Source organism: Melanotaenia boesemani, chromosome 8 (genome assembly GCF_017639745.1).
Source record: "Melanotaenia boesemani isolate fMelBoe1 chromosome 8, fMelBoe1.pri, whole genome shotgun sequence".
NCBI lineage: Eukaryota > Metazoa > Chordata > Actinopteri > Atheriniformes > Melanotaeniidae > Melanotaenia > Melanotaenia boesemani.
Genome location: NC_055689.1, coordinates 8,576,158 through 8,598,495, shown reverse-complemented (window position 1 = coordinate 8,598,495; position 22,338 = coordinate 8,576,158). Strand labels below are relative to the sequence as shown.

General features: G+C 37.7%; 2 protein-coding genes across 4 annotated transcripts; one reads left to right on the top strand and one right to left on the bottom strand.

Moving 5' to 3' along the window:
• Positions 1 to 374: 374 nt before the first annotated feature.
• Positions 375 to 14,748, top strand: LOC121644347 (FGGY carbohydrate kinase domain-containing protein-like). Of its 3 annotated transcripts, XM_041992245.1 has the most exons (16): positions 375 to 484; positions 750 to 975; positions 3,262 to 3,373; positions 3,741 to 3,892; positions 4,136 to 4,224; positions 4,607 to 4,722; positions 4,869 to 4,997; positions 6,343 to 6,446; positions 9,058 to 9,165; positions 9,370 to 9,431; positions 9,669 to 9,831; positions 11,656 to 11,730; positions 11,814 to 11,934; positions 13,058 to 13,152; positions 13,900 to 13,961; positions 14,277 to 14,748. In XM_041992245.1, exons 2-16 carry the CDS (start codon positions 793 to 795, stop codon positions 14,356 to 14,358), a joined length of 1,653 nt encoding a protein of 550 aa, XP_041848179.1. In that variant the 5' UTR covers positions 375 to 484; positions 750 to 792; the 3' UTR covers positions 14,359 to 14,748. The 3 variants fall into 3 exon arrangements, with proteins under 3 accessions (XP_041848179.1, XP_041848180.1, XP_041848181.1); XM_041992246.1 differs by lacking the exon at positions 4,607 to 4,722 and having other exon boundaries at positions 4,873 to 4,997; XM_041992247.1 differs by lacking the exon at positions 750 to 975 and having other exon boundaries at positions 397 to 484.
• An 843-nt stretch (positions 14,749 to 15,591) lies between these two features.
• LOC121644366 (peroxiredoxin-6-like) lies at positions 15,592 to 22,227 on the bottom strand. Its single transcript, XM_041992272.1, has 5 exons — positions 22,046 to 22,227; positions 19,374 to 19,530; positions 17,152 to 17,301; positions 16,884 to 17,030; positions 15,592 to 16,750 (listed from the first exon to the last, which is right to left on the bottom strand). Exons 1-5 carry the CDS (start codon positions 22,135 to 22,137, stop codon positions 16,541 to 16,543), a joined length of 756 nt encoding a protein of 251 aa, XP_041848206.1. The 5' UTR covers positions 22,138 to 22,227; the 3' UTR covers positions 15,592 to 16,540.
• Positions 22,228 to 22,338: the final 111 nt, after the last annotated feature.

Sequence of the window (22,338 nt, the reverse complement as noted above, 5' to 3'; positions counted from 1 at the left end):
GCAGTCCCCTGTGTCCCCCCCACCCCTAAAATTATGTCCATGGCTTCTGGGACACGTTGCTTCTGCTTTGCTTCTTATATACTCTGAATAAAAGGGATTTCAAGCAACTATGTGTTAATAGATTAAAGTACATTGATACTCAACTTGGACTGAAGTTACAGTTAAAAAAAAATGCAAATAAAAAGTGCAATCACAAGAACGTGGAAAGATTTCCTTGTTTTTATTATTATTATTATTATTATTATTATTATTATTATTATTATTATTAGCATCTTTAAGTCTTATTTATTTATTTATTTATGCCGTATTCAGTGTGTCTGTCCTCTTTCAGGCTTCCATCAACAGGACAAAAAACCGCGGCTGGGCCCTTTTTGGTCGCTTTCGCGTTCCGTCTATAGTCTCAACAAGGCGAAGTTCTGTGCTCAGAATCTTAAATCACTGAACGTGAGTGCTTTCTGAACTGTTATGACATTTTAATCACGGGGTAAGTATGTTTGTGTTGGATTAATCTAAACTCTAACGCCCCGTTTGTTTTGTAAAGTCTTTTACGTATTTTTCAAACGTTAATCTGTGCACATCTTAGACTGACTCTGGTCTTTACCTGCTGCACTGATATTTTCACAGCAGAGGGCATGAATAAATTAAGACTCTTACAATTAACCAGTGTTAATTAGTGGGTGAATGAAGCACGTTTACATGGCGGTGTTTAACTATAACCCGTTTAACCTTCTGAATGTCGACACTGACAGTTCGGGCTGGTTAATAATCGACCAGCTCCCCCTCTGCCTCCTCATGGCAGAGCTCTACTATGTTGGGGTGGACGTGGGGACAGCCAGTGTGCGGGCTGCACTGGTCACCAAAGAGGGTCTGTTGAGGAGCACTGCAGAGGAGCCCATCAGCATCTGGGAGCCCCAGTGTGACCACTACGTCCAGTCCTCCGCTGAGATATGGCTGAAATGCTGCACAGTTGTCAAGGTAGGATGAGCTCAGAGCAGTGCTGGGTCCATGACATATTTACTAGACCATGCATCTTTAATCCAGTCAGCTATTTAAGCTCAAATATCCCAAACACACCTTGTTTAAACACTGGTTAACTGTCAAGGCTAAACACTTCCACTGCTGCCACTCTTCATGATGGTTTGGACAGCCCACAAGGCAAAAGTTTCCCTACTGTATAATTGTTTTAAACAACATAGGGGTCATCAAAAACTGAGTCCTGGTCTGGTTGGTTGCTACAACCCTGTCTCCAGCCCCCAACATAGGTGGTCTTTGCTCTACCGAAGACTTGATGATAAAAACAGAAAGATTTTTTTCTAACTTGGGCTCTGGCTCTGAGCAAGCAACCAGCCAGTTTGGTGGGATAATTCCCTAAAATCGAGCTCCACAACCCAGGTGGCCTAAAGGATCTGCTGCCAATGTCCAGGAGTCAGAAATTCACAGACACTTCCATTTATTCTTTGTTCATTTCCTGAGTGGTGAAAATTATTTTGTCTTTCAGCTGGTTATTATTACAGATATAACAATACCAATACAATCTTCACACTTTGGCGCCCCCTAATGATGGCAAACTCAACATCCATCTTGCACCCTGTCGCTTCTCTGAACTCTCTCCAGCCAGTAAAAGTCCATCCTATTTTGAGTCTAATCTTATCTCTTGTTCTCTTGCTTTATTTATTTTTTGTTAAAATCGGCTATGGTACACGTTCAGGGCAATCAGTGAGATAATACCCAGTTGCTGACATGTGAAGCAGTGCCAGAAAGGCAAAATGCTGCTGTAAAGTGATGCTTTAGGAAGGAAAAAGGAGTTGTGATGTGCGGTTTCTCAGCCTCAGGATGCTGCAAGGCAACTGTGGCTCCAGCATTGTACATAATAAATGTCAGGGTGCCATCAAAACGAGTCAAAAGCACTGAGTTTTAAAGTCAGAAATTTGTGTAATGCTATTTTAAGAAAGAACTTGTTGAATTTTTTCCATTTGCTTTGTTCAACCAAAATTTCCATTTTAGTAAATTTGCTGAGGAAAATACTTATGTCTAAAGGCATGGTGTGTAATAGTGATAGCCAGAGTGTGCCTCTTTGGTTATTATAATCAAGTTATAAAAATATTTTCTTTGAGTCTCTAAGTATGAATAGTATTTTTAATTTAAATGTCTGTCTGAATTCAGGAAAAAAATATTTTGATATTTTCATTTTGTGATTTGATATGAATAGAAGTGACTGTTAAATCAGCATGGAATATAAAATTAGATAGAAATTAAAATTTGGGAGAATTTCTGACATTGGCAAACACATAATTGTTATTCGTTGAATAGATAAAATATAATATTGTGATCAAACTTGTGATTTACAAGCCTGGTCATAATGTTGTTGCTGATAAACTAAACAAACACACAAGTAACTGCATGTTTTGTGATTATTTAGCATCTTCAGCAATCTTTCTGTGCCCAGGAACCAACAGCTATTAGCTAACATAACTTTAGCTAGTTGTTTCTATATTTATTTTACTTTTAGACAATAATTACAACCATTTGTTCATTAATTTTAACTTCTACTACTTTACCATTAGTTAATATTTTAAAACATTCAGATAATTTTCTAAACATTTTATTGAATACTTTTACCTCATATTATTATTGTTAGCCTTTACTTTTAACGTTTTTATTTTATGCTATGCTAATATTTTACCAATATGTGTTTTACCTGGTTACAGTGCTTACATAAGTTTTAACTGCCTTTTATTGATTTTTAGCTAATGTGCTACAAATATTAGCTTTATTTACTTTTAGCTTATTATTTTGTGTGCTAATTAATTTCTAATTTTAGCTTGTTATTTGAGTTACTTATTTTAGTTAACATTTAATGAGTTTTTATCAGCAACCTTCTATTTTATCTATTAGCTTTAGCTAATATTTCAGCTGTCTTCTCTTTTTACTGCAATTTCAGCTGTTAACTTAGTACTAATATCAACTATTCTTCTCTGTTAACTTGAAAATTGATATATCCTTAACGTCAGTGCACATTTCAGGCAAAACCTGCCTCAGACTGCTGAGACGCATGAAGTGCAGACTTATATTTGGTTCAGTTACCTACTGTTTTACCTAAAAAATGGCTATTCACACCAGTTGTACTTCCTATTTTTTTTGTGAAAACACAAATATTGTTATATTTTTTTTTATTATTTCAATTTGTCAAAACCCGAATAAAGAAACCAAACTATAATTTGCCCAACTAAAATATTGATTTCAGACTTGGTATTTTTACAGAGAGTAACCCGTGGTGTGCAGATGACCCAGGTTCGGGGGGTTGGCTTTGATGCCACCTGCTCTCTTGTGGTTTTGGACCAAAGCTTCCAGCCTGTGCCAGTCAGTGAGGATGGTGAGCAGTTTCTTCTCTTGTCTTAACTGAAAATTTTGTCAGTATCAGTTACATGCGTCTTTTACATCCAAACATGTTGGTTTGAACCCTCCAGATGTTGAGCTTTGCTTTGACAAATTGTAAGAAAGGTAATGTGGTACTTTATTAATCCTTTAAGAGGAAAAACCTGCTTCTCCACTGCGGGACCTGGTCCTGATTTATGTTGTTTCTAATCTAGCAAAGTGAACACAAAGATGAAGAATGCAGGTCATATGCTGCTTTTGTAGAAACAATGGAAAATGTTTCTGGATCACCAGAACAGTGACAGCTCTTGGTGATATGTTCAGTTTTTAGTAATTGTGGCCTTGAATCTTGTCTTTGTACTCAGGTGACACAGAGAAAAACGTGGTGATGTGGATGGACCATCGAGCTGCAGAACAAGCTGCTCGTATAACAAACTCTGGCCACACAGTCCTGAGCAGGGTAGGAGGGGTCATGTCACCAGAGATGCAACCCCCTAAGCTTCTCTGGTTAAAAGAGGTGAGAGGTGAGCAAGGTCACCACCCAACCACTGGTCTCTGTGTGTTTTACTGTTGCTCTTTGAACCAGTTTGTTATTCATGTTTAACCAAACAAACCAGTTAACATGTGTAGTCTGGTGGTGTTCAGTTTTTAGCTTCTTTTTTAGATTGTTGTTGTTTGGAAACATCGGATCAACAGATCCTTGAAAACGTAATTTTCAGTCAACGCATGCATGTGTTACATTTTCTTGTCTTTTCATCAGAATTTAAAGGAAAGCTGTTGGGACAAAGCCGCCCATTTTTTTGACCTACCTGACTTCTTGTCTTGGAAGGCAACAGGCTCATTAACAAGGTGGGTTTTGATGATGATTTTAACATGAATGTAGTGGATAATTTAAATTTTATTTTATTTATTTTTTTATTTTATTTGCATATGTAAAAATAAAGCAGTATGGAACCAGTATGATGTACCACTGACAGTGACCTACAATGATAATGTGTTTGCTGACGTACTGTTGTGCTGTACTTTTGGAACACTTTCCTTGTATCAAATGTTTGTTTAAGGCTAAACCAGGGTAACAGAGCCAGTTCCAAGTAAAACATCTTTTATCATGAACAAAGGGTTTTTGATACCGTGACCTTCACAAGATGCTCTTAGCTATTGTTCATTCATATTGATCTAAAAATTAGTGTTGATGTCTACTACAGTACCTTTCTGCCATGCTGTGCCACAGGTCTTTATGCACTCTGGTGTGTAAATGGACATACTGTCCTCCTGAAGGATGGGATGGCAGCTTTTGGACTAGTATTGGACTGGAGGACCTTCTAAATAACAACTTCTCCAAAATAGGCAAGACGACGACGACAACGACAACAACAATAATAATTATTAAGTCACATTGTTGCAATCACCCTTTTCAGTTTAGGCAAACTCACAAACATAACTGTTAATCTTATTGATCATTAGTTTCTCTTTCTCTTTTCTGTGCCACTCAGGTAGTGTGACGTGCTCGCCAGGAAGTCCGTTGGGCGACGGTCTGACTCCGGAGGCTGCAGCAGATTTGGGTTTGAACCCAGGAACAGCAGTTGGTGCTTCTCTCATTGATGCTCACGCTGGAGGCTTAGGTATCGCAGTGAATGAAGTGAAAGTTAAAAGTCTTGTCATGAATAAATTCACATCTGCTAGTTAAAATATTGCCTATTATGCAAATTTCACACTGCTGCCAGTTTGCTCTAACGGTGATGATACAGAAAGATTAATTAAATCTTCATAAACTGTGTATATATTATATTATATTATATTATATTATATTATATTATATTATATTATATTATATTATATATTGTATTATATTATGATATATTGTATTATATTATATTATATTATATTATATATTGTATTATATTATATTATATTATATATTATTATATATTGTATTATATTATATTATATTATATTATATATTGTATTGTATTATATTATATTATATTATATTATATATTGTATTATATTATATTATATTATATTATATTATATTATATTATATTATATTATATTATATATTATTATATATTGTATTATATTATATTATATTATATATTAATATATATTGTATTATATTATATTATGGCTGGGCACGTTAAGGCGTTAATTGTGTGTTAACGCAATGATTAAATAACGCTGTTAATTTTTTTAATGCCGCATTAAGGTTGGGATGCGCTATTTGAAAGGTCCAATTCAGTTGAGTAGTACAGTGTGATTCAAACGTTCTGAAGAATGTTGCGTCCCCAAACTGAACCAAGTCCCCAATCGTACCAAGTCTAGCCAACTATCCTGGTGAGAATGCACCCTTAAAACCCTGCTTTATACATTTTGGCATATTTTCTGTCCCATTGTAGATTTCTTACTGTTCTGTTTTTAAAATAGTTGTTAACAGATCTTTTTTTAAATGACAATAAAGAAGAAACTAACAACTGAGAAATTGTCACTGTCACATTATGCAAAACATCCCATAGTACATTGTACGTTTTATTTAATGAGGCAGTTAGAAAAAGGAAAAAAGGGAAAGGACAGGACCCGTGGAGCTCTCTCCAGCTCTGACATCCCAACCATCTGGTTTTATCCTGAGGTAAACTGCTCATGAACTCTGCTCTCTGACCTGTGGGTTGAACCTCTGCCAGTCAGAGGTTAAAACGCTCCACATTATTAGTTATAGTCCATATCTCAGTGATGCATGTCCCTGGCCAGCTTGACAAACATTGGTCCAGCAGTTATTGTTACTGCTAAATCCAACACGAAGGTTAAAAAAATACTTCAAAAGTTTCCGACCTACAAATCATTTCAATTATTTCCTGATGGGGTTCTGCAGTTTGGAAACTTTCAATTAGTTTCTGCAATAAAAAAACATAAATAAATAAAGTAAAGAAAATTCTTCCTCTGCAGAAAGTAAAATCAGTGTCCTTCTTCCAGGTGTCATAGGAGCTGATGTGAAAGGCTTCCACTTGCCCTGTGAGCATCAACCAATCACGTCGCGCATGGCGATGATCTGCGGGACGTCATCTTGTCACATGGCGGTCAGTGGTTTTATAGCTGCTACTCACTTGATTTGCAACCTTTAAAGAAACATTTTTTAAATTAGAAACAACAATTCAGTGACATGTAGACTCTGTGCACTGATCCGCCACAACATTAAAACCACTGACTGGTGAAGGGAATCACGGTGTTACAGTGCAGCATCCTGTTGGGAAATCATTCATCCCAGAATACACATGAACGTTTCTTTGACAGTTGCTATCTATCTAAACATTTTATCCCGTATGGCAACAGCACACCTTACAGTAGCAGCAGCCCCTAGCGGCAAAGCTGAAAAAAACTGCTTAGTTGGGAACCAAAGAACCCAGAACTTAAAGGTGCCGCATGTATCAAAATCAAAGATTAATCATTAAAAATAGGGTTTCTATTGGTATCTAAACACTTCACTAAAATAACTGTTTTTATTTTCTTAGAATGAACCATTTATATCTCCTTGCCATGGGTCCACAGACATGGCAGCTGTCGTATTTGTGCCACTATTTTTACTATGGTGTCTCTGAATGGACAAACAACTCCAACTGTGCCGTGAGAACTCTGACCTTTAAAACTGTAGTACCAGCTCTGTTTGATAGATGCTGCAGCACTGTTAGGGATCAGTAATACCTTAAAAGTCCCATAGAAAAAGTCACAGATGTCAGTAATTCTTACACATTGTACCTTGTAAAGAGACTAAAGCTGTTCAGTCTTTGGACTTTTGGATTTCCCCTGAGGTCTTAGCTTCAGGATAGATGAGGCTAATTTAGTCTGCCTAAGAGTGTGGCTTCTTTCTGAAGAGGAACATTGTTGTTCTAATCGGCATCCCTACCATCCAGGCTCATTTCAGTTAAAACCTGTTCATGTTGCACAAGTTTTTGTTGATGTCTTTAGAGCGTAAATGCCATGAAATGGTCAGATCGGAGATTAAAGTTATATTAAACTTATATTGACCACCGTCTTTCCATCTGGTTGAAACTGCATGACTAGCTGAGTTTAAATGTTGCGTTTAAAGACAGTTACATCTATTACAGCAGCACAAATTCAATTTGAGATGTTTTACAAGCTTTGGTGACACCTAAACCTGAGATGACTTACACAAAAAAGAAAAAAAACGCTTGGAATAATCAACCAATCAGTGTTCAGCGCTGGAAGCCACACCTCAGACGTTCTGGGTCCTTCAGCATTTTTTGGGATTACATTTTTCCCCTTTAAATTTCTCTAGCTCGTTTCCTACAGTCAAAATGGAGAGGGCAGAGGAACGTCCCCTATGAAAAAGATCCTGATTCCTGTTAAAGGTTTGTGTAGTTGAAATATAGCCAAAGAGTCTGAAGTGTTCACCTGACCTCCAAACTCCACAGGTAGTGCTGCCAAAAAAGTCAGTAATTCAGAAGAATTCATCATTTTGTTCACCACATTATAAATAATCCCTAACACACCCTATTCCAGGGCTAATGTGAGCAACATCCATAAAACCTCCTCATATGTTGCATTTATTTTGAGTTTACCTTCTATTTATTTATTTTTTATCTTATAGCTTTTATACAATTGATGTGTATCCATATACATTCTCACAGATGCATATATAGATCAATAAAGCCACAAAAAAAAAAAAAAAAGAACACAGAAGCCAAAATCAAGTTTGAACTAGAATGGCTGTACATAATTCAATTAGCTTGTCAAAGTTTATCTTTTAGATCTTTTTATCTTTTATCAACAATTGAAAAAATGTGGATGTAGGAGTGAATGTTGTGGAAGATTGCTTTACGTCTACACAGTGTGTGGCTGCAAATTCTCCATACATAGTTCATTTACATGTCCTTTGTCTTACTCTGTATCAAGCAGGTGGTTTTAAAGTTGTGGCTGATCACTGTGAACCGGTATGCTAATGTCACGTGTATTATAGTGGAAATGGTGCATTCGAAACTTTCGACATGGTATCCCTCCATGACTGATACAGGACTTCCTGTGACTTCAGTGTCTCTTTTATTCTGAAGATTAAAATTTTATGTAAATAAACACAAATAAAATTGTATACATAAAACAAATTTTACTTTAAAGTAATTCTTTTTGATACGTAGAGTATTAGGACCAGTTAAAGATAATTTTTTTTCACAGGTTTAGAGAATTAAGTTGCACTATTACGAGAAAAAAGTCGCAATTTTACAAGAATCAAGTCGTAATTGTACCAGTTCCAGCCATTTACCCCTCCAGCGATTTCCTCCAAGTCCGCCTGGTGCTTTTCAAAGTCCTGATACTTACGATGGTGCTGATGTTAGAGAGAGATTAAGTATCTCCTGGTTTGTGAAACCTACGCTAAAGTACAACTTTACAAAATGCTCCACGACCCTTATTTTAACTACGTTCCACTTCTAAAACAACTAGTTAAAATACTACGACTTTATTCTTGTAAAATTCCAACTTAATTCTCGTAATATTACAAGTTTTATCTTAAGAAATTATTACTTTATTCTCGTAATATTGCAACATTTTTCTTGAAGTCTGAAAATTTGTTTTTCTTAATGTGCCTTATGTCTTATACGTTGTCTTATACGTTGTCTTATACATTGTACTTTGATGTAAGGAAATAAGTCAGATGTTTGATTCCCATGTGATCAGATCAGTGAGCAGCCTCTGTTTGTGCCCGGAGTGTGGGGACCCTACCTGTCTGCCATGGTGCCTGGCATGTGGCTCAACGAGGGAGGACAGAGTGCCACAGGAAGGCTGGTCAGTCCATTCAAGGATTGTTTGATGCACTTGAATGTGCACAGTCATCGTGCACTTAGACACATAAGCACACGAGGCCACGACAGTCTCGTTCATAACTCGGTTGACTGAATTATCGGCAGTTACAGCCTCACAAACCTTCACGTCATGACTCATCACCAGTGTCACCTGTTCTCAGCTGTGATGTATCACTCTTTCCTGCAGATTGAACACGTAGTGAAGGGTCACGCTGCGTACACCCAGCTCCAGGAACAGGCTCAGCAGAGGTCAGATGATGCATGTAGCATTGCCAGAAATGCTTCATTACAGCTGTCATCCTCATCAGCTGGCTGGCTGAGGTGTACAGTAATAGATTAGTAGTACAGTAGAGTTGGGCTGTTTATGTACAATTTGACGGCTTGAGTCTCTTAATATTTGCATCGAAATACATTAAGATGTATATTTTTCTTTCTATAAAAAGTCGGTGATTTTACCATGTTTTGATTTACATGTTGCATTTCCAGTGTTCCCTTTACAGGTGAGAACATCTACAGCTACCTGAACAGCCACTTGAGCTTGATGGCGAACTCTGGTTCTGCTGTTGATCTGCTGGGATCCAGTCTGCACGTTTGGCCGGACTTCCATGGGAACAGGTCGCCACTCGCCGACCCCAGTTTGAAAGGCATGGTAGGGCCTTACCATGACTAAAGATTTCCAGAATGAATACGTCCAGTAGCTGGGTTATACATTCACATGCAACGCCAGTCTGTTAAACAGCTGTAGAAAAGAGACTGAAGTGAACAAACTGGGCTGCGTAGTGTCAGACAGGGTAGAGGTGGAGGCTTTTATCAGTGGTGGTTGTAAGTCAGGGGGGGGGAAGGTGTTGTTTTTAACTGGAAACAAACCTCTAGGAGGAATATAACTACAACTGTGTTGGATATCCAAAAGACAAAAACAGAGAATCTACTCATCAGGAATTGTATCAGTAAAATCAGGCAAACTCACCAACCCCGACTTCACCCAGTAAAGATGGCTGCCCAACAGATCAAGGGTTTATAACAGCATCAACTCCGTTCGACTCGGGGCTGGGAAGTCGGATCTGGGAATGATGTCACATCCCAGCTCAAAGCGTTCTTGTTGATAAAGTTGGAAAATTCGCAAAACCAATATATATGCCGCCAGGAAACTCTTAGTTTTATTCGTGCCGGCTCTTTACACAGTTTATTGAACCAGTATGTGGACGTTATGAAAAATATGACAGACTTCGAAGGTAAACCATGACTTCACTTCAGAAACATTGTGAATGTGTTTTATTGTATGAAACGTAGAGCAGTTGTTTTGATGTAGTTTCTCACCTGTGCAGCTTGTTTTTGCGAAGTGTAGATAAAGTTTATACACTAAACAAGAACAATGTTTATGCACTAAACAAAACAGTTACCAGCCAACACTGGTCCCATCATTTTAATCTTCGCTAGTTCAGGATGTGCGAACCGGTCGAGGCAGATGGCCGCCCTTCCTGAGCCGGGTTCAGCCTCAGGTTTTTCCTTCCTGTGAAAGGGGAGTTTTTTCCTTTCTACTGCCGCACACCACCACGTGCTTGTTTAGGATGTGGGATTGAATCAAAGTCAAGATTCAATGCAGTGTTTGTTTTTCTTAGCTAATCTATTAATGGATTTATTATGAATTGGTTTGTATGAATACTGATTGGATCACAATGAACTGGCTCAAACTGATGCGTCTGTAAAGTGTCCTGAGAAGGCGTTGCTGTAAATTGGCGATATAAAAATGAAGCAGAATTATTAGTGACTTTTTTCTCTCTAATTTGCACCAAATATTCTTTAAAACAGGCAAAAATCAAATTAAACAAACATTTTAAGGTTTTCCGTAAAGTTTATTTACATGCTCAGCAATTACATTAATTTGTTAACATTTATTTATTTATTTTTAATTTTTTGTTTTTTTATTTGACTTTATTATTTTTTTTTCTTTCCTCTTATGCATTTACTCATTTATTGATTTCAGATTTTCATATACATTTATTTATCTGTTTATTTAAATCAAAGCTGGCTGACTGACTCCATGATTTAGTTTCTTTTTGAGTTGTAGTTTATTTCTTTTGTGCCAGAAATGTTCATACTTGATACACAAGACACCTATCAGGAAACCACAGGTCTGAAAAGGAAGTCGAGGAGTGAAACTGTGGTTAGTTCTGACCAATCAGAGCAGGCTGGATTCTTACTGGAGAGAAAAGGCCTTCCTGTCGTTGGTTTACATAAAGTTATAATCAGTAGTTCTTCATTAGTTGTTGAATGGGAACTTCAAGTATAAAACATTATTTAAAACTTATCATTTTTGTTAAAGCTCCACTTACCAAGTTAAGACAATCACCTCTTGGTTTGGCCTTAATGTGAAGGACAGACAGAGGATGACTCTCATTTGTACCGTCCGTTTCTAGTTTAACTGAATCACTGGTGATATCAGATACATGATAACCTGATGACTGTATTGCAGGTGATTGGACTGTCTCTCTCTCAAACCTTGGATGACTTGGCCCTCCTCTATTTAGCCACCATCCAAGCCCTTGCAGTAAGTCTCCGTTTCAGTACCTTTAAGTACAACTGAAGGGTTGTTATCGGGCAACCTGACTGTTTTTGTGTCTCTTATTTCAGCTTGGCACACTTCATATTCTAGAGGCCATGAAAGGAGCAGGACATGACATCAGAACCCTCTTCCTGTGTGGAGGGTTGAGCAAAAACACCTTGTTTGTGCAGATTCACGCTAATGCAACAGGTACGCTCAGACATTGAAAAGATTTCCACATTTTGTTATGTTTAAATCTTTGAATTCATCCTTTTTTGTGTTAATGCAGACACTTTGCTTCACTGTGAAAAAAACATCAGATTTTTAGAGTGTTGGACTGAATTATCTCATTTACATAAATGCTCCGAATAAGAAGGGGATGAGAAGATTAAAACATGACGAAGAGAAAGATGAGGAAAGAAGAAAGTGAGGAGGAAGGAAGGGAAGATGAAGAAGGTGATGTGATGATGAGGACGAAGTAGATGGAAGACATGATGATAATGATGAGGAGGAGGAAGTGGTAGTAGTGATATCAGTGGTGGTAGTATTAGTAATACTGGTAATATGGAACCACTAGAGGCGTCTTAAATCTGGTTGCCAGGCGATGGTTGAAGGGTCTGGATGATTCGAGGAGACCTGCTGGTCACGGAGAGTTTCTTCTGAGAACCTTCGGAGAACCTTCCAGATGAACAACCCTCAGCGTAGCCGTCAAACATCATCTTAATCCTCTAATCTCATTAAACCAAGATTGAACTTTTTGGCTGTGATTTTGTGGTGGAATCCAAACACTGAGCATCACCTAATAAAAATTATCCCTACGATCCAACGCGGTCATGGCAGGATCCTCCTGTGTGGATGTTTTCCTTCAGTATGGGATGTGAGACCAGTCAGGACAGAGAGGGAGACTGATGGCTAACCAGGTCTTAAATGAAATCTAAATACTCATTTATTTTCAGTACAGTACAAAAACAAATAAAAACAGTTTCTGCTTTGTTGGTATGGAGAACTGAATTCAGTAAAACTGATTAAATATTATCAATGTTTGAAATACATTAAAAAATAATGGATTATTGAGAGTCTATAAATATAATTTAGCTACAGTAGAGACAAAACATTTGCCTTTCTGTAAACATTTATACTGATGTCAAAGGTTTTGTTTTGGTCAGTTTTTACCAGTAACAGTTATCAAGAAAACTACTTATAGTTAATATGCAGTGCAAACAAAAGCAGCATGAAAAATGTACAGCTTGGGAAATAAGAATGACTAAATGGAGACGTGATAGATGTGATCCAAAATCTTCAACAGTCTCATGTGTTGACTTTTCATGTTCAGGACTGCCTGTAGTGTTGCCAGATCAGATGGAGGCAGTTTTAGTGGGAGCAGCAGTCCTGGGTGCATGTGCATCACAGGACTACAGCACCATACAGGTACACTGGCACACGGAAAGACACTCACATTTGATGAAAACGTAAAAAAAAAAAAAAGTAAAATTTACATTACATCTAAATTCCTATTTGTTTGTTACCGACTTCTGCTGAAAAGTGAGATTTCTGTATTTTCTTGTTATCACATACATGGTTGATGTATCAATTTTTTTTATTAAAATTTATCTTATTTTAGTTTTTCTTCTTGAAGTGAATGTTATACACGTCAGTAGCTTAAAGCATCAGCTTTAGCTTGTGGAGGAGTGTTAGCATACACCAGGCCAGATCTCTGGCCATGTGCCTCCATCTGCGGGAGAGAAAACACAAAACAAAGTGTGCAGCTCTGCTGGCTTTTCTTACAGAGGAGACAGATTTGCGTGCAGTTACGTTTTACGATGTAAAGTGTGGATTAATCTTTTGCTGGGTCAGGTGTCCTAAGCACAAGAACTCCCAGCAGCCTTTAAGCCTTATATGCTAAAAATAAGACTGTATTATTCCGACGAGGCCGCACCTGTCAGCTGGTTTTCAGCCATAAATACTGCGGGCAGTTGTTATGTCTGATCTTCTGAGCTTCACAAGCGCAACCGCCAGGATTTTGTAGGTTTAGACAGGAGAGAAGCCCACCATGCATTAATCATAAACTCTGTCTCACCAAAACTGCTGCATAAGTAGGTCATGTGGGTGATGGTGAAAAAAAAATGTGTGCAACATGATTTATTGAGCAACATTTGTCTTTCTAATGTGTTTCAGGAGGCCATGAAGAAAATGGCTAAAGTAGGAAGAGTTGTTCAGCCTGAGCGTGAACTGGAGAGGTGAGGCAGGGATGCTCCGTGGAGTTGTCATGGAAATGGATTCTCCTTTTGATTTTAATCTTCTTTTTTTTAAAATTAATTTTCTGCTCATTTAAAGTTTTGATGTTGCTTTTTATTTGCTATCTGAAAAAGGTGCTGCATTTAAATGCTCAAATCGATGAATGAAATCAAAGCTTTTTATCATTTAAGTCAAGATCAGATCATGAGAGAACTGAACTATGTTTCAAATCTTTGTATTATTATAGTCAATCATGAAATGGACACTATATGTCACATTTTATGTACTAGTTTTCTGCATTTCATTCCCTTTTTCAGCTTCTATGAGAAAAAGTACAAGGTGTTCCTGCAGCTGTTCTCCCACCAGAGGGAGTACCAGGCCCTCATGAGCCAGAGATGACGGAGCTGGTGGAGGTGCTACGTGGCTGATGACAAACCTACATACTGACAACTAGAGCAAACGTCTTACCTATCTGCTTGTCTTCTGTTAAAAAAAATTCTCAATACCCCGAAGGGAAACCACTTCCAGTGGCTGAGTATTTGTCATGTAGTTTGGTTGGTTCTTAATTGTTTGGTTGCAAAGTAAAGATGAGATTTACAGCATTTTAAACCAGCAGGCGGATGCCTATAGACAAGATCTCTTTGGGGTCTTTTGGACTTACAGATTCAATATTGCCGAACTGAATAGGAACCAATGTGTTTATAAATAGGTATTGCCGCTAAGCTCCCTTTAAAGTCAAATATCATCTTCAAACGCATTCCTAATAAATAATTCTTTAAAAAAAATGTGCCCAAGTCATTGTCATTCAAATCAATACCCTCGTTCATTTTTTAACTTCCTGTTAGGAAGGCCTCACTGGCTGTCAGAGTTGCCAACATCAAAGTTGATAAGCTCTTCACTGATGCTGCCAATCGACCCGTTGACTGGGAACGCCAAATCCTGCACAGCTGACTTTATACTTCAAACAGATCTAACTCATGTGGGAGAGGTGGGTGGACGGGTGCGAGCCAACACTAACAATCTCAGAAAAGAAGGGCCGGCCGGTGTGAACAGGAGTCATTGAAAGAAAAATGATCTGCTTGATCATTATTTGCAGCTTGTGAAACATCTTTATATGCTGGGATTTTCTGAAACATACAGCATAAAGGTGATCATCTTTATTCTTTAACCCAGTCTGAACCCTCTCAGGAAAGCCTTTTTTTAAATTTATTTCAGTAAAGCTTCCTTTGGAGTCACTTTTTTTGTTGCAAAAATATTGTTAGCTGTGTTATCTTTGCTATTTTCAACCAAATAAATGGGAACAAATTATTGTTTTCATTGCTTAATACAAGCATAATCCATCCATAAAATAAAGTGAAATTATGTTCATCCTAAATTAACTGTGGTTTTACAGATTTCATACGTTGTAAACTTGTGTAATCAGCTACTGCAGCTGTGTTTAAGCAGCTTCTCGGATGAAACGAGCACCTCAGCATTGCAATAGCTTGATTTGTTCTCGCTGCATAAATTGGACCATAAACCTTCCTCCATTGCACTGAAAATAAAAAGAGGAAACGAATGACAAGTAAATAACATTAATGGTATGAACTCTGATGTTGCGTAGCAGGAAACACAAACTTATGCCACAAAACAAAGGAGTAATAAGACTTTATTTTAAATAGTACATTTATGATCTTAGCCCTTTTTACCAGTGTGTCCGTTCTGCAGCTGCTCTGTATGACTATAACATTTATTAATAGGAATAATCTAGCATAAATGTGTGGCTTGGTAAAGCATTAACCCCCTTTTGTTGCCCTAAAACCTGGAATTAAAATGGGTATTGGTATTTTTAAATATTTGATTTGGAGGTGCAAATCATTTAATGAAAAGTTAACAAATATGTCACAGATTCTCAGTTGGATCAAAGTCTGGGTTTTAAAGAGGTTATTCCAAAGCATTTAAACATTTCCCCTTAAACCATTCGATTGTTTATTTAGCAGTATGTTTAGGATCATTGTCTCAGATCTCTGGAAGACTGAAGCAGGTTTTCCCTCATGAATTTCCCTGTATTTACCTCCAACTATTCCCTCAATTCTTATCAGTTTCAAAGTCCCTGCTGATGAAACATCCCCATAGCATGATGCTGCCATCACCATGCTTCACTGTGGAGATGCTGTTCTTGGGGTGATGAGGGGTGTGTGGTTTATTCACTGACCAAAGAGCTCAGTTTAACTCTCATCTAAATGGGAGAGGTTTCATTTGGGGAACTTTTCCATGAGAGAAATGTTTGTTTTTCTGGCCACTTTCCTGTAAAGACCATCTCGGAGGAGTGTGCAGCTTATAGTGGTTCCAGCTCCAATCCTCTGGGTGTCATACGGGTGAATACAAATTCATCCATCAATTTTTAAAATTGGATGGAACTGAATTTAGAAATTTAGACTATTTCATGTAGACTCATTACATAAGTTATAATGAAAATAAGAGAAGATAGTGGAAAAAAAATCAAGAAAAAACACCAAGGGAGGTGAATACTTTCGTAAGCTGCTTTATCTCACTGCACCAGTACACATTCTTGCTTTTAAGGAAAACATATTCTAGGACCTTAAAATTTTAAAGCATTAGGACAAAGAGTTAGCTTAGAGTAGACAACAGAGTGTTCAGCATCTGTGCTCTCTCTTTGTGCTCCTGGGTGGGGTGTGTAGCGCAGGTACTTCTTGCCTGAGGGCAGATCTTTGGAGTAGACGCCAGCTGGGAACAAAGATGCTGCCTCCTCCTCAGACATACTGGGAGGCACCATCACACACTCTCCAGACTGGAGCAAGACACAAAATAGAAACAAGGTTATTTCTACATGGCAGCAGGTCAGCTCTTGTTTCTATTATCTGTGTAGTCAGCTGCTAAAATAATTGGTGCAGACTGAGGTCACTTTCGGACGTGTGACATACCTTCCAATCGACTGGTGTAGCCACTCGTTTCCCAGCTGTGAGCTGGAGGGAATCAACCACTCGCAAGATTTCATCAAAATTGCGTCCGGTGGTGGCTGGGTAGAGCACTGACAGCTTCAGCTTTTTGTCAGGGCCGATGATAAACACCTAATAGAGATGCAGAGCAACAGGACTAAAATCTTACTCTGCAGGCCTGAGAGATGGAGGAAGTTTTAATGGCTGCCTATCAAAATGTGCGCATTGGATCCAGTGTGTTTGTGACACTCACACAGCGGGCAGTGAGGGGCATGCCATCTTTGTCCTTCTCATCGGGGTCCAGCATGCCCAGGGCAACTGCCAGCTCACGTTTGCCGTCTGCTATGATGGGAAAGGGCAGCGAGCAGCATGCAGACTCCTCACAGTTGTAAGCCACAATGTCCTGTTCACATAGAAAAAGAGTCTTGTTTAACTTATTTAGTTCATTTTTGGAACAAAAACAAAACAAAGAAATGATAATCCAAAAAAAAAAAAAAAAAAAAATTAAAATGAGCAGAAAGAAGAAAAAACTTATACAAATTACCCCTAAATTATAACTAAACGCAAACTAACTTAAAAGAAAATAAGGCTAATATAGCCTCTCATGTCTACCTGACAAGGCTTTCTCCATTTTAATCAAATCATGACAAACCACAAATCTTTTTAAAATGTTTATCCATAAACTAATTCCTTTTACAGAAATGCATCCTTCAATCAAATGAGATACAAATCTGGTTTATTAAAGACTTCTTTTCCTTTTAAAATATATTTACTCTCTTTTTTAAAAATCTTTTCTGTATATTTGATGATAATGTTCTTATGTGTTTTATACATAATTTGTAAAATACAGTAATTCATTAACTCATAAAACTTTAAAAACTTCATCTGAAAGAATAATAGATTTGATGGATCTCTGTAATTAAAAAACAAATTAAAACCATTTGTTATTAAATAAATCTTTAACTGATTGTAATATAGCAATTGTTTTAAGATTATTTCAGTTTTATGTAATTTGTGTGTTTTCCAGGTTAAATCTTCGATCAGATCACCTAAGAATTTAGTTTTCTTTACTTTAATATTTTTCCACCATTTTGATTAAGCTAGCAAAACCATGATAAACAACACAGGACACATTACAATGTGTGATAGCGGCATGAACAAAAATTTGGCCAAAATGTAGAAATAGTGTGTTGCTAATCAACAGTTTAGTGTGAAAGCCTCTACAGAAAACTCTCTCTGGAGCATTTGTGTGTTTAGATGTGTTATTTAGGAGGAAGGACATCGGCAATTATCTTAGAGAAGCAACTAATGCTGCCCATCAATCTGAGAAGGGTTATAAAGTAATTTCTGAACAATTTTAGCTGGGTTTGGGTTGCAAGTCCAGACAGTTCAATGCTCAGAGAAACTGGATAAACCCCAAGAGTTACCTCTCAGACTCTTCAACATTTAACATGCTAACTGAAGACAGAATTATATGACAGAACAATTAGAAAAAGACTGAACAAATATGCTTGTTTGGAAGGGGTTGCAGAAGAAAACCTCTTCTTTCTAAAAACAACACAGTTTCAAAGTTGCATCTGAACAAGCCATAACACATCTGCATCAATGTTCTTTGGACAGATGCAAGCAAAGTGGAGATACTTGGTTATAAAGCAGACCCATCACCATATTTACTTGGCAGACCTCCACCAACTGTAAAGCACGGTGGTGGAGGGATGATTATTTGAGCTTATTTTGCCGCCTAAGAACATGTACACCTTGCAGTCATTGAGCCAACCATAAACTTCTCTCTATACCAAAGTATTCTAAAGTCAAATGTGAGTCCATCTAACAGCTAAAAGTTGTGTGAAACTAGGACATGCAACAGAAAAAGCAGCAAAATTACAACACAACTGTAAAAAAACCAAAACTGATACTGTTGAGAAAATTAATCCTTTAAATTGTTGCTTCGTACTTTTTCACACACGGCTTCTCCAGCTGGGTTAGTATTTGCTATAGAAATAATGACACTGTATAATATATAATGTTGATGTTTAACTGAGGTTGTATTTATCTGATTTTAGGACCAGTTAGCACCAGATGATTTGTTATAAATGTCCTGATCTGATCCATGAAAGAGAATACTTTCTTCTTTACATGACTATAAATATATATTATTTTTCATATTTTTACTAGAAAAAAAACACAATTCAGCCACAACATTAAAACTACCTTCATAATATTGTTTTGATAAAGTTACATCCTTGTGAATGTTAGCAGAATTAAGTTTTCTGTGATGACTACTTCATAAGCAATTTTAATGATTGATGCAAGTAAAGACTAAACATGTAGCACGAGGTGCAATCAACATGTTGACCTCTATAACATTTCATGGGTTTAATATGTAGTAAGTTTAGCCTCTGATACAGTTTTAGCTCTAATATGTTTGAATCCTGCTGGGAAAAGAAACCCCGCCTGACCACACTGTTACAGCACCTTACTCCAACCATGATGATCCTCCAGGCAGTCGACGGACAGGGCGATCATTTTCACGCCTCGTTTGCTGAATTCGCTGCTCAGTCGTGCAGCACGACCTAGTTCTGTGGTGCAGACAGGAGTGTAGTCTCTGGGGTGGGAGAACAAGATTCCCCATCTGTAAAGGAGACACACTTTAAGAGATTTAGCAAGAAAGTTTCATTCTTGCTCAGTTTCCTCTCTTTAGACTGAGGCCTTTATATTGTGTAATTGCGCTTGTTGCTAGGTTGCAAAAGGGGACAGGTACAAGTACCTACAAGACAAGATGTAACCTGGTAGTCACAAAGATGTTGGTTGAGTGAAAGAGAAACTTTTCCCCACAAGGTCATGTATCCCACTATGACACTGTGACATTTTACTGGTTTCAGTATGAACTCCAGGTCCAGAAAAAAATATTAGATGATTTAAATGCAAAAAAAAGAACTTATTAATTAGTTGAAATTGTATTAAAACGCTTTATTCTGTTAAGAAAATATAATCAAATTAAAAATCTGGAGCAACACATTCTAAAAAAGTTGGGATGGCAGCATATTTACCTTTTCGTTATACAAAGTTTTAGCTGCTCAACAGTCTGTGGTTATGCTTTTCTTCTACATGATTCTCCACGTTTTCAACAGGAGACAGATCTGGAGTGCCGGCAGGCCGGTCAAACAAACATACTCGTGTGAAGCCAGACTATAGGAAATCCAGTCTACATCTCTGCGTCAGTGATATCACCCATGAAATAACGCTGATGCACTTTTCTTCAGAATCAGACCTCTCCAGTCCACTTGTCAAAGTTCTCTGGCGAGATGAGTGTCTGCAGGACAGATAAAGGGCCTTTCCCAAAACTCAGTCCTGCTGAGTTCCACTCTCTCCAATCAGAGATGACTAAAGTTGCCATCATTAGCATTTAGAAAATAAATCTTGTAGAAATCAGATCTTCAGGTTTTAATTCATCAACAACAGCAATGTTTCCAGATGCTGCAGAATGAGAGAATGTGGTCCTTGAGGAGACGCTAGCAACAGAATGACAAACACAGTAAGGAGATGTTTATTTTCTGGACGTAAAGGTGTGTTGTATTGGGTGAAAGTGGGTGGCTAAAAATAAATAGCGGGTCCTGAATTTGCTAGTCGTGCAGAGTGCAGCTGCGGTTGGTAACAAAATTAAGGCAGGAGAGTATGAAATTAAAGAAAACAAACAAACAAACAAAAAAAAAAAAAAATCAGAGACAATTTCTCTACCTCTTGTTCAAATTTAATGTGATATTGGCGCATTTCTTTAATAGATTCAAGCGTTTTTTTATAACAGCTTTTTTACACAAATAAAAACTAATTAAATAAAATAAATAAACAAATGAAAACAAATAAAAAAATATTTACAAGTCTTTTTAGACATCTTATAGATTTTGGCCTTAGTTTACATGACCAATGTGACTAAAAACTAAGAGATTTTTGTGGAATATAGGCCAACTAATAAAGCAGTGCATACTTATTTAAGTTGCCCTTGTGGGTCGGCAGGAGCGGGTGGGTGTGAATAGGACCGGCGGCCATAGAGGCAAGTAAAGGTCAGAATTTTAGCTGGAGTGGGACTGAAAAAAATAGTCCCGCAAAGGGCTCTAGGTTGGATTGATGCTTACTCTGTGTTGGAAAATTTTATATGCCACCACTTGACACTGACTAGTTTCAGGACCCTCCAAGTAAACAGAGAGGAAGGGAGAATGAAGAAGTTTTGGAAAGGCCCAAAAGGAACTGTGCAAATATACTTGCAAAAATTACAATGATATGTAAAAGCTCACTTTAGAGTGTTAGGCAGGGTAGGCAGGATGTTTGGTTTGCCCTGTCAGATTGAAAATTTTTATCTCATTGGACTGATATCATTGATCTTGCTGACCTGGCAACAGGAGATGCCAGCGTCTGAACTTGTGTTTTTCGTTTCTCATTGGGAGACACTTTATACTGTAAACAGTGCTGAGATGGATTTTCTTTGAGAATGGAGGATTAAAACACTTTGGAAAGACTTTAGAAAGACTTTGGGCTGAATATTTGGTGGATGCTCCTTTTATACATAATCCTGACACCCTCACCAGCCACCAATTACTCCATTGATTGTAGAAACTTTTAGAAGTGCATATTTCATAAACTTTATCGTCTTTGATTTCTTCACTCCAAACCTTTCTGACCGCATTGCTGGTATAAATTTCCTGTTTGTTTATATTATGTAAATCCACGAACAGTGAAGACATTACATCATTTCTTTGGTTTCTTAAATGAAGCTTAAAATAGACAAACCACAGATTTAGATTTTTATTGCATTTGAGAAAACTCCCCCAGCTTTTCTTTAAAGTGAGTTTTAGTACAACTTAAAGTTAACAGCTGTTCCTCTGGTAGGTGTCAGGGATTATTACATTAATCTGTTTGTTTGTCAACCTTGTGAAATATTTTTAAGGGCTCACGCACTTATACCTTATATTCAGGTACAGCTAGATGTTACAATACGAATAAAGATATTATACATTCTATTCTACATAGTTGATATTGCAGAAGTCAGAAAGCAGTTTACAGGAACTGTGGGGAAACACCTCAAACTTCCCCTTCTGCAAACTGAATTGTCTATATTTTACATCCAACCAATAATCAGCACATCTACTCACGAGTCGCCGAGAAATTCGTGGAGTTTAATTTTTCCAGTTGTGGTTTCTGCCTCGAAATCAGGGAATACATCCCCGAGCAGCAGTCCGGGCATGTTGGGTCGGCGTGATCGCGTTCTCTGCAGGAGCTCTGATGACTGACAACGTGAAAAGGAGGCGGAAACCTGCTGGTGAACAAACAAACCGCACGCACTTCCACTGAGAGCTACTGGGACGTGTAGCGCGTTTATGTGTCTGCGGGCTTAATTAATGCAGACGAGACAGGTTTTGTCGGATACCTGTTAACGCAGGCAAGA